The sequence below is a fragment of the Manis pentadactyla genome, chromosome 5 (assembly GCF_030020395.1).
Source record: "Manis pentadactyla isolate mManPen7 chromosome 5, mManPen7.hap1, whole genome shotgun sequence".
Lineage (NCBI taxonomy): Eukaryota > Metazoa > Chordata > Mammalia > Pholidota > Manidae > Manis > Manis pentadactyla.
In genome coordinates this window covers 129001018-129012862 of record NC_080023.1, presented here as the reverse complement: position 1 = coordinate 129012862, position 11845 = coordinate 129001018, and the positions used below count along the sequence as shown (strand labels likewise).

General features: G+C 49.0%; 1 protein-coding gene across 1 annotated transcript; it reads right to left on the bottom strand.

The window, feature by feature from the left end:
• Window positions 1-4000: 4000 nt before the first annotated feature.
• On the bottom strand, window positions 4001-10454 carry CD93 (CD93 molecule). Its single transcript, XM_036892174.2, has 2 exons — window positions 7938-10454; window positions 4001-7662 (listed from the first exon to the last, which is right to left on the bottom strand). The coding sequence occupies exons 1-2, from the start codon at window positions 10184-10186 to the stop codon at window positions 7638-7640; spliced, it is 2274 nt and encodes a 757-aa protein (XP_036748069.2). The 5' UTR covers window positions 10187-10454; the 3' UTR covers window positions 4001-7637.
• Window positions 10455-11845: the final 1391 nt, after the last annotated feature.

The window sequence follows — 11845 nt, the reverse complement described above, 5'->3', positions numbered from 1 at the left end:
ACCCCAGACCTGCTGACTCAGAAACACTGGGCTGAAGCCCTGCTTTCTACCCTTTAACTTCCAGGACAGGGGATTCCAGGGGATCCTGACAGACCCACACTGCAGTTCAAATCTTGCTGGAAGAAAACCCCCTCCTGAGATGGAGCATGCTGGCCTAGTGCAGCAGGATGGAAAAAGGATCACATCTGTACACCCTCAGAACACAAAAGGGATGGGAAAGAAGGTGAGCCTTCACGGGACAGACAGGCTCGCAGAACAACACTGTCCCTTGAAGTCAGCGTTCTTGTTGGAACAATGGCTGCAGGAAAGTGAGAGTGTGTACCTCCAGAGCCTGAGGGAAGGTAGCCTACAGATGGTCCCCAACTTACAATGGCTCAACTTTATGATGGTGCAAAAGCAAAATGCATTCAGCAGAAACCCTACTGAGAAATTTGAATTTGGATCTTCTCCCAGGTATTTCTATGGGGCACAGGGCTCTCTCCTGATGCTGAGCGGGGCAGTGAGCACAGATCCCCGTCAGCCACACAGCCATGAGGGTTACCCATTGATGCGCTGACACCTGTTCTGTACCCATGCAGTCATTCTGTATGATATTCAGTAAACTACATGAGATAGTCAACACTTCCTTATCAAATAGGCTTTGTGTTAGACAGTTTTCCCAACTGCAGGTTAACATAAGTGTTCTGAGCACTTTAAGGTGGACTGGGCTGGGCTATGGTATTTGGTAGTTTAGTTGCATTAAATGCATTTTGACTTATGATATGTTCAACTTACAATGGGCTCATCAGGATGTGAACCCATTGTAAGGTGAGAAAGATCTATATATTGCCATCACTCAATTGTGAAAAGAGTTATATCCAGTCACACAAGGATGCAGAAAATTTACTCCTCAATGGTTCCCTGAGGAAAAGACACAAACCAAATGGACAAAACACTTGGGGTTTAGCTCTACTGTCATGAAAACTGAATCCAAGAGCATTGAGAACCAGGTGAGTGCAAGAAGATCATGTCAAACTCATGGAATCTAACATGGTGTTGATAGCAAAAATTCATAGAACTCAAGAAATAAAATTCAGGGGCAATCAGAGGGGCTGATGGTGGTCAAGGCAGGGGTAGTTGGAGTAGAGAAAAGAAACAGCAGATTTCTGGGGTTGCTTTCTCTGTTTTTTGGGAAGATAGTATAGCTCTTAACTAGTAATAGATATTGATAGGAAGGTATAGATTTAAGTATGTGAGATAAAAAATTAAGGAGCATTTTAAGACTATAAGTAGTTCTTATAAAGGCCCAAATAATTTGTTAGAGGGAAAATATAGACAAAGACACCTCAATGAAGCCAATAGTTGATAAGATAGAGAGAATAGGAAAAGCCAAAACATTACAAATAGAATACAAAAAATAAACCACTACACATTTACTAGGAATCCCAGGAAATGTGAATAGTTTACATCTCCCATTAAAAGACAAACACTTTTGATTGGATAAAGGGAGAAAAAACAAACCAACTGTGAATCCAGCTTTGTCATTTACAGGAGACAAAACATAAAGAGACACAGGAAAACTGGAAATGTGCTTTTTATTTTAAAAACTGAAAAAGTATTCATCAGATGCCACAGATTAATCAAGTATATCGATTTTCATAGTTAGAAAAACTAATTTTTAGATGTGAAAACATTGAAAACTTGTTTTTCCCATTGGTAAAGGTTCTGCCAGATATGTATTAACCACCTAACCACAGAGCTTTAAGTAGAAGACAAAACTGGTGGAAATACAAGGAGAAGGTGAAAAGCCATATCACGTGGGACGGCTACTACCTGGGAGGGAGGTGGCAGCTGGACAAGGAAGGGAAACACAGTCCGTGATGTAATCTTGCTGGAAAGGTAGGCCCTGGGGAACGGCGGTCAAGGGCACGACTACTTTCTTCCACCTCACAAATTCCATTATTGTCATGTGATATTTGAACATAGAAGGATCTCAGCAGGGCAGAAGTCATAGACCCGGCTTAAGACCTTGACAGGCATAAGATGTGAAGTGGGGGAGACAACTGTGCTTTGCTGGGAAGGTGACAGGGCATGACACAGAGGGAGTCGGGCCTCGGCCAAGGCCACAAAGATAGAGCTTGGCTGCTCTGGGAGGGCGGTCCCGGGAGTTACAGGTGACAGTGGGGGAGTGGCCCTCAGTTACCTCAGACTACAGCTGGGATGGGAGAGTGGTGACCCCATGACTTCTGCCACACCTGGGTCTCGCCCTCCCATCCCTCTCTGCCTCTCCTCCTTCCCTCTTTGCCTCTCCTCCTTCCCTCTTTCTCTCCCTCTCCCTCCCCTCCTCCCCTCCCTCCCCTCCCCCCTCCTCCCCTCCCTCCCCTCCTTCCCTCTCCCTCCCTCCATCCCTCCCCCTCCTTCCTCCTCCCTCCCTCTCCCTCCTCTCTCTCCCTCCCTCTCCCTCCTCCCCTCCCCCCTCCCAGGGTTGGGCACCAGCTCCCTCAGGGCATATCTGGTTGTGGCACCCCAAGGCAAGGGGCTGTCTATGCTGAGCTTTCTGGCAGCTGGACCCCTCAGAAGGGCTGCCGCCTCGGTCACCCTGGGCCTTCCAGTCTCTCTGCCTCATTCTTCACTTTCTCACCACTTGCCTCCCATCATCTCCTCTTATAAGGAAGACACCCCCGAATAAAGAAGATGTGAAGGGCAAGCCCATCAGTCTTTCTCTTTCTAAGCAGCAGTAATGTCAAAATATAATTCAGGGAGAGGCTAAACTGAAACTTTTTGGTTTTCAGTGTATTATCTCAGCCATCTCTGTCCCTTCTTACCCAATATATTTAAGAGTTGGTTGAAAATTTGGTATGTTCATTTGATTCATGTGAAAAGCCATGTACTTTATAATATACAGGTGAGTCTTGTATTTCAATTGACACGTTGTTCATTACAAATGCACCTCACATTGTGCAATGGAGATACTGCTGTATAAAGTAAATTGTTTCATAAATGAATCATATTTGAAATATTTATCTAGTACTTAAGTTCCTGTGGTTAGTTAGCAAACAGCAAAAGTCATTGTTTTGTTAAAAGAGGAATCACTGCTAAAATTTGATATTTTTGTTTGTGGGCTTTTCCTAAATTAGGAAACACTGGCCTCAGATTTTTCAATGTAAAACAGAAGGATGTTAAAAATTGTGTGTTTGTATGTGTGTGTGTATAGTGTGTGTGTGTGTGTGTGTGTGTGTGTGTGTGTGTGTGTGTTGGGAGACAGCACAGGTTGTTCATATTAAAATATAATTTCCAAATGTGGTTTGTTAGTGACCACACTGCTGAGGGGATCAGCTCTATTTAGCCCTAATAACGAATGTTTATCTGGATGGTCCTGCTCATTAGCATAACAGCAGGATACTTCATCCTGCCTAAACCCTGTTCTCACCAAGGATGCAATCTGAAAAGCAGATGGACATGGAATCGACCACCACCTGCTGCCACAACTTGTAGTCACAGTGAGATTTGTGCAGCCAAACAATGAATGATCGGGTCCCCTGTCTAATTAGTTAAATAAACTGAAAAGGCTTTGCTGACAAAGTGGTGATAAATGCTCCTATAGTAATTATGGAGTGATGTTTTCCATCACACCAGTTGGACATGTTTAGTCCTGCACCAGGTGTCGCCACTATTCAGGGGATTAAGTGTGAAGACAGAGGCATGGAGGAGTGGACTCAGGATCAGAATGCAAAATCTGGAAGCATGGAGTCAGGCCTGGGTCTCAGCAGCCAGGACACTGGGCACAATGCAGCTCAGTCGCTCGGTACATCCTTGCTCCTGAGGGCAGGGCTCAGCCCCAGCCTAGTGCACTCGGGCTCCTGTTACATCCAGTAGGTAAAGATGCAGTAAGGGCACTCAAGGGACCTATCTTTAGCAGCTCTGCAGAGAGGGCAATGGATATATTTAAATACCAGGGGTGCAAGTTCTGCCATGTGTTTTGAGTTGTTATGAAATCCATTAAAACTAATGGACAACAGCAAATGCTTCAGAATTTATTAGGATAGGAGTGTCATACAAAGCACAAGGGACAGCAGGCCTGCCACTTCTTGGGGCTGACGCGCAGGGCAGCCCAGCTTCGCGGAGTCCTGAGGGTGCTGCAGTGCTCAAGCCTGCGCTCCCCCCAGCCTGGGAAACATTTGAGCCTAGGATGAAAGTAAACCTTGCATAAAAATGCCATGATTCCAGAAGTAGTGAAACAAATTTCAAATACACATATTTAAAAATTCTTCCTCTCATTTAGTGTTCATGAAGTGACTTACAATTGCATCTCATTTCACAGAACAAAGCCTTGCATAATACCTAATTCAAGCTGAGGCCACATATGCAGAAAGAACATCAGTCCAGGGAAACAGTGGCAAATCCACTGAGAGGAAATGCTTGCCAACCTTGCAGATAAGAGGGACAATGCCAGGAGGGAATTCCAGAGTTTCTTCCTAAAATAGGTAGGCATTATCTTCAAGAACACATCAAGACACAATTCATTTTTCTAAAAGCACTTAAGTGAGTATTAGTTTTGGGAATCTGGAACAGAATAAAGTCTTTGATTATCAGATTCACGGAAAATTTTGATTATCATCTCTTTTTTTTTTTTTGGTTGAAAAACTCCATAAACCACATGTATTTAAGCAGTGGTTTTGCAGCCAGATAGAGATAAATGTTTTCAAGGATCATATCTCAGATTTCCATGCTAAACCTATTGTTTAAAAAGATGGAAATATGTAGGGACATTACACCATTTTGCAGCTGCTAGAAAGTAATCCTTTCCTGTTTTCCTGATTCAGACAATGGAGACACTAAGAAGAAAAATAGGAAAAGGCTTTCCTATATTTGCTTTAAAAAATGGTGTTATTTTGAATTCAGAGCTTTTTTTGGTCAAATCTCATCTCTGCTCTCTTACTGCTCACAGAACTATTTATGAGAAAGTGGGCTGAATAAAAGTAGCTAGTGATCCAATCTATATTCTTCAAATGGATTAAATCCACGTTTATCCAAAATGGATAAAAATCCAGGTCATAACACAATGTTCTCAAACAAGGGCTCATTATTAGAACATAATATTAGAACATAAAAAGAATAGCAACTGAATACACATGTGGGTTTAAGAGAAAGAAATTCATTTCCAACTCAGTTCCTCCATATGATAAGCACATATGTGTTCAACTTCTTATCCCATTTTTTGCCTAATGGTGCAGAGGGTGTTGGGATGAGCCTTTGCAAAGGGTCGCTTGCTATCACTGGATGGCATGGAAGCCGAGAACTGACCCTGTGGGACCGGACAGTGAATGAAGCCTTCATTCCTCCTGGCCTGCAGCAGCCATCAGAACCCCTCATTTGCTTGCAGAGGGGTTGATTCTGTGGAGGGGATTTTGAGAAAAGATTTATCAGCCCATTTCTCCCCTTGTGTGTTTCGTAGTAGGGATTCTTGGTTGCCTGTGTCAGGGACAGGGCTGCATATTCCTACCCACAGAAGGATCCAAACATGGAAACTGGGGCTGGGCTGTAGAAGAAATTGAACTCTGTGAGATGGAGGGACATGTCAGTGACCTTGGCCAGTGCAAGGCCCCACAGGATCGTGGAGGGCTTTGGGGAAGTCTCAATCCTGTTTCCTTCACCCCAAGTGATAAGGGTAAGATTGCAAAGGCCTAGAGGTAAAGCCACTGAAGTTGCATCTGTTCTATGTCAGCGCAGACACTGGTCAGCAACTCGTCTGACCAAGTCTTTAAAATCATCTAAATGGATGAACAGTTGGTTCCCACACCACAAACTGCCCAGCAAGGATCCTGTGGCCAGTGAAATTCAACATTAAATTGGTCTCCTTCAATGTTAAACTCCAGTATTGCAACTGAAAACTGAAGAGTATTACATGACCCTAAAAAACAGAATCCAAAATTCCCTGCTGAACCCCATAAAATCCCCATCTTTCCCTGAATCTCTCCTTCAGTGTTGTATTTTTTTTTAAGTCTGAACTCTAGCATTCACATTTCAAAATTGGCCAAAGGACATTTACTCAATTCTGAGGGCTGTGCACCTGGTGACTCTTGCCCCAGGGAGGCAGATGCATGTCTAAAGCAAACCCAGAAACAATGGGGAGGCTGAGAGGCTGAGTTTGGACTCCCTGGGAGGAAACATCCCCCGGGTTCTCCTGCACAGTGACAGCAGGAAACCCCAAGGCCAGAGGCCTCCCAGTGCTGCCTAAGGCTCGCATGCTCTCCGTGACCCGGCAGGAGTATGAGGGGGGCGTACCACAACCGCAGCGCCAGGAGGGCAACCACTTAAAAATGAGGATATGTACTAAAATCACTTTGAGCAGTTTCTGTTGTTGGGAAAGATTTTGGTTGCTTTCTCTTTCTCTTCCTTCCTTCTCCCCTGCCTTTTTAAGGAAAAGAGAAATGGAGCAGAAGTTCTTTTAAGCAGCACCAGGACAGCATCCTGTCTGACTGGCCCTTGACTTGTTTGTAAGCTACAGCACCAAATAGGGTGTCACATTGACTGTGAGCTGGGCTAAGATGCCTCATGAAGCCTGCTTTCAAAACTCAGCCCATCATCTCTCTCACACCTTCTTGAGAAACAAGAATGAGGAACTTTCTGGTGCTGCAATGGGAGCATTCAAATCCAGAGCAGCATGAGGAAAAGGCAGGCCACTGGGGAGGGGGTCTTGGGCTTCACTGGCACAGAGATGAATTGTGTTGCTTCCTGCGAGTCTTCCTCTCATAAATGGCCAAGCGTGTGTTAACCCAGTGCCTTTAATCCCTGCCCAGCAAGGGTCCTGCAGCCAGTAGAATTCAATGTTTAATTCGTCTCCTTCAAGCCCCTGTGGAATAAACCCCTGGTCCCTTCTGGCCTGGTAGATGTCTTATTTTCAAAATCCCTTTCAACTCACTCCATACAACCGTTCCCATGTTTTTCAGATTTCACTTGAAAATAAATCCAAAACTATTTAGAAACTTAAGAACTAGGAAATGTGACTTCTACACTTCCTGGTCCCTTGCTGCCTGAGCAGTTAAGTGCACTTCTAAGTCATTCTGGAGGATTTCAACATCCAGTTCAGCAGGACTGTGCAAGGAAAATAAGTGAATGCGAATAAAAAGAAGGATTCCAGTCCTGGATATGTTCGCTTTTGACAAAAAAGAAAAGAAAAAAAAAGCTTCTTGTATAAGAAACCAATTAATTGGCTAATTCTCTTTTCTAAGAGGAGCAAATCTTTAGGTCCTAATTAGCATTAGCAGATTGCCTTTTCTTAGGTGATTCAAGTGAGCAGAGCAGTTCAAAACTATTAGCCCCTGATCTGTAATGCCCCTTGATCCAGAATCCCAGCAGAAAATGAAATTAGTCACATTTAAATTGGAAAAGGGAGGTGAGTGAGAATTGTTAATATTCACAAAATTCCCACAGTGAGTGAAACCTCAACCCTGAGGTGGGCCTCCACTTCAGGAATACCACACACACGTAGGAAATACCTGCCTGCTCCAAGTTGCCAGGCTTTTCAGTTTTACAACTGTTTGCTTAGATTCCAGTCCAGTCTTTCAGAAGGACGTGGGTCTGCCCGTCCCATGGGGCACATACAGCTCTGAGGGTGGTGGTGGCCGACTGTCAGTGTCTCTGGGGCCATCTCCCCTTCAGCAGTCGGTCCCTGGTGTCGGACTATGGAAAACAAAGACCACAGCATTGGAAGCCTGCTGCACACATCTAGACCTTGGGAGAGACCCATGTGCCATGTGCGCCACACCACAGGCAGAGCATGGCCCTGAGTGAGCTCCCAGGGCTGACGACCAGGTGGGCAGGTGGGGCTCACCGTCCACCTGGGCAGTGCCTGCTCCTTGCCCTCTGTCCACTTTGTGCTCGGCAGCAACCGTTGCCCCACCACCTCCCCTTGCCTGCTCACCCCTGCCCTCTGGGTGACCCCAGGCCTTCCTTACCTGTACTGATTCTCCATGACCCTGCTCTCCGCACGCTCTGGAGCCCAGCAGTAGCTGTCTGCCGCACTCTGGGGCTTTCTCTCCTTCTCCTCCCTCTTTGCTCTCTGCTTGCGGCAGGCCAGTAGCCCCAGCGCCAGAGCCAGCAGGAGCAGGATGGCCACCACGGTGCCCAGGATGTAGAACAAGAGCAGCTGCTGCCCATCAGTGCTGTCCTCATCTTGTTTGGCAAAAATATCCCCACCTGTAGACTCCCCGTGGTCAGTGGTGGCCATGGGCTGATGGGTGCTGGGCTCCTTCCAGATGCCAGGAGGCCCACTGGAAGCCAACATCTCAGGAGAGTCAGAGGGGACCGGTGTGCTGGGTGGGAGGGGAGGTCTCCTGGTGGTGGGCGCTCCCTCAGAGTTGCCCTCAGGGTCCCTAGTGGGACTGGGCTTGGTCACAGAAGGCATACGTTTCTCCTCTTTATCTCCTATGTCCTCCTCCTGGGGAGGCCCAGCCTGTGATTCCCAGGTCATGGGGCTTGTGGTGCAGGAGACCCCGTCAGGGCCCAGCTCCCAGCCGGGCAGGCAGCTGCAGTGGAAGGTCCCCTGCGTGTTGAGGCACAAGCCGTCACAGGGGCTGCCTGCCAGGCTCACACACTCATCCATGTCCAGGCACTGGGTGCTATCCTCTCCGGCCAGGACGTAGCCCTCCTCACAGGAGCAAAAGAAGGAGCCGTGGGTATTGGTGCAGCCCTGGGCACAGGGTGAGCGGCTGGGGGCACACTCATCCACGTCCTCACAGGCCCCCTCCCCGGGGCGTCCGGGCTCGTAGCCCACCCAGCACTCACAGCGGAAGCCCCCAAGGGTGTTGACACACTCCTGGGCACAGGGGGCATCCTGGCACTCATCAACATCCACACAGTCCCTCTGGCTGGGATCCAGCTGGTAGCCTTGGGGGCAACGGCATGTGTAGGCTTTGCTGTGGGACTCGGAGACACACGTGGCTGCCCCTCTGCACGGGCTGGAGCTGCAAGGGTCCCGGGAGGCACAGGTCACCAGGTCGTCCAGCAGCCGGAACCCCGGACGACAGCCGCAGCGGAAGGAGCCATCCCCCCCTTCGAAGCAGTCCTGCTGGCAGCCCCCATTGTTGAAGCTACAGCCATACTTGGAGCTGACACAGAGGGGGCCTGAGCTGTCCCAGTCAAACTCATCGGGGCCCTTCTCCTTACACAAGAAGTAAAGCCACCCACTGTCGTCCTCTTCTCCACAGACCACGTTAGCCATGGAGGCGAAGGGCACGGCTTCCAAGGAGGAGCTGGTGGCCTCGAACGGGGTGGAGTAGTTCACCCGGCCGGGGCCCCCCAGGGCCAGGGGCCGGCACATGCCTTTGAAGATGAACTTGCACACGAAGCCCTCAATGTTGCTTCCAGGGGAGCCCGGACTCCCGCAGGGCCCCTCAGACCATTTTGAGAGGCGGCTGGCGTTGGGCGGTATAGACAGATCCAGCAGCAGGGACACGCAGCGCTTGGACACACAAGAGCTCCTGACCTCCTTGTGCCAGTTGGCGTAAGGCGTGTCGTTCCCACCGCCCACCCAGCTGAAGCCCTTCAGTGGCAAACTTGGGTCTAAGCACTTGCTTTTCTCTCGCTGGAGCCCGATCCAGAACTTGCCCATCCGCGCTGCCAGGGGCACCTCCGGCTGCAGGAGCTGAACGAGGGCTCGCTGGACGTGCCTAGCCTCCTCTTCAGTCTTCACGGTGGCCAGGTTGCCCCCCTTCCTGCCGCAGTGGAGCTGGGCCTCAGCCGCGCTCAGCTTGCCCCAGTGGGCCGTGTAGCAGGCAGTCCCCACGCACACCACAGCCTCCCCCGCAGCGCCGGCCCCTGCCTGGGGCTGGCCCAGCAGGAGCAGAAGTAGGAGGCCGGCAGACGTGGCCATTGTGGTCTGTGTGTGACCCTCGGCAAGAGGCTGGCAGGCCGGCAGTGACTGTGGAGGCCCCAGCTGAGCCAGAGGGGAGCCGGGGGCTGGGACACAGACGCCCCAGCAAGAAGAGCACAAAGACTGAGGGCTTTCCGCGTCGCGCTGACCCAAGGTGCATCCTGTGCTGTTGTACTTCTTATTTCTCACCGGATACTGGGGCTTCCTGCAGCGAATAGCTTTCTGACTCCTACTGCCTTCATCACGGTTCTGTTGGTCGTAAAAGGGGCCAGGCAGCTCTGCTGGGTCCCTGGATGAGCGCTGGGAAACCGCGGCGGTGTGAGGGGAGCCCATCACAGCGCGGAGACACCCTCTGCTTTATTTGGGCTCCATCCTCCTTTCCATCTGCATGAGGAAACTAAATGTCAGTAGAGATGTTTGGGGGCTAGGAACTTGGAAAGGCTCACTTAGTAACCCATAACGAAATTCCACTTTGGTTTGCAAACAACCAGAAGAGAAAAAAAGTTTCTCAGACTTGAGACATGAGACCATGGACGGTTATAATTTTCAGCCTTTTTTAGAAGCAAACTGGATTTTTCTTTTGCCTATCTCATGTTCCTTTCAGCTTGGGAGCCTTTTCTCTTGTACTCTCCCCACCGTGAACTTTAAATAGATAGGCAGTTTTTAAATAGGAACTGGGCCGTGGGAATGTCTGAGTGTCTAACACAATGCCAAGCTCTTAAGGAAGATTAAGCCAAATTGGGTGAGATCTGGCAGTTTTCAGGGTTTCACAGTGCAAATATTGTGTTGTGAAGTGGCAGCATCAGAAAAGCATCAGAAAGAAAAAACAAAAATGTTTCTGGCCTCATGGCCCTGGGCTTGTACTCCTGCCTCTCCCAGCTCAGGGTTACCGGGAAGGGCCAGGGTTCTGGCCCCAGAATGAGACTCCGCGGCAGCTCTTTCCTCCCAGCAGCCCATCAAAGGCCCTTGAATCAAAGGGTTCCTTTCCTGCAATCCCAGAGGGCTGTTACTCACCAGGGCTTTCTTTGGTTGGAGCACTTCCCCTAAGAAATAGACCTGAGACAAGGATTTGGGGCAAGTAGTTTATTTGGGAAGGAGCCAACCAGGGGTGATAATACAGGGTGACAACACCTGAGCCAGCAAGTGACACTGGGGTCCTGGAGCTCCATTCCCTGGGACACTCTGGAAGACTGTGTGGGCCATGTTTCAGAGTCTCCTTGGCTAAGGGGAAGGGGCTGGGGTTTACTCCTCCAGCTCTTCTTCTCACTGGGGACAGCAATTTCCTGAGCTGACAGTGAGGACCAGTGCACCAGAGGGAATGCTCAGGTGGGGAATTGGAGGGGACAGTCAAGGGACTGTGGACAGGGCACCAGCATCTGCTACATCAGCCCTCTACAGAGATTTGGGTTAGGTTGTCATGGGGCTTAAGGACTCATTGGCTTACAGCTTCCCCAAGGTATAAAGTGCCCATGTCAAACTCCGGATGAAGACTCTTCAGAGATGTTTCTCATGTCCTTCATGTTTTAATAAGATATCACTGATAGTCCAGGGACTCTGTCTCAGAGCCCACAGAATCTTCCTACACTCTTCAGTACCTGTGGAGTTCCATCCATTCATCCATTCATCTGCCCACCCATCCATCCATCCATCCGTCTGCCTACCCACCTGTCCATCCACCCACTCACCCATTCATCCATCCATCCACTCATCCATCCATTTACCCATCCATCCATCTACCCACTCTCTTATTCACCTATCTATCCAGCCATCCACCTATTCACCTATCCATCCAGCCGTTCAATGTCTATAAGCTTCTGCTATACTCTGGTCTCAGCACTAGGATTCTAGAAGGGATCTCCTGCCTTTGTGACCCTTGACATCTGTTGGAGTAGACAGATTTGAACACACTGAGCAGTTGCAGGTGTGACACGTGCCACAGGGAGAGGTTCAGGATGTCAGGAGAGTACTGACCTGGTTGGGAGGTGGATAGTT

What these genes read in the sequence shown, in the direction of transcription:
- CD93 (XM_036892174.2), bottom strand. Translation starts at nt 10,186, where the DNA reads ATGGGCTCCCCTCACACCGCCGCGGTTTCCCAGCGCTCATCCAGGGAC. An exon ending in GTCATGGAGAATCAGTACAG is followed by an intron (nt 7,663 to 7,937) that starts GTAAGGAAGGCC and finishes TGTTTTCCATAG; the next exon opens with TCCGACACCAGGGACCGACT.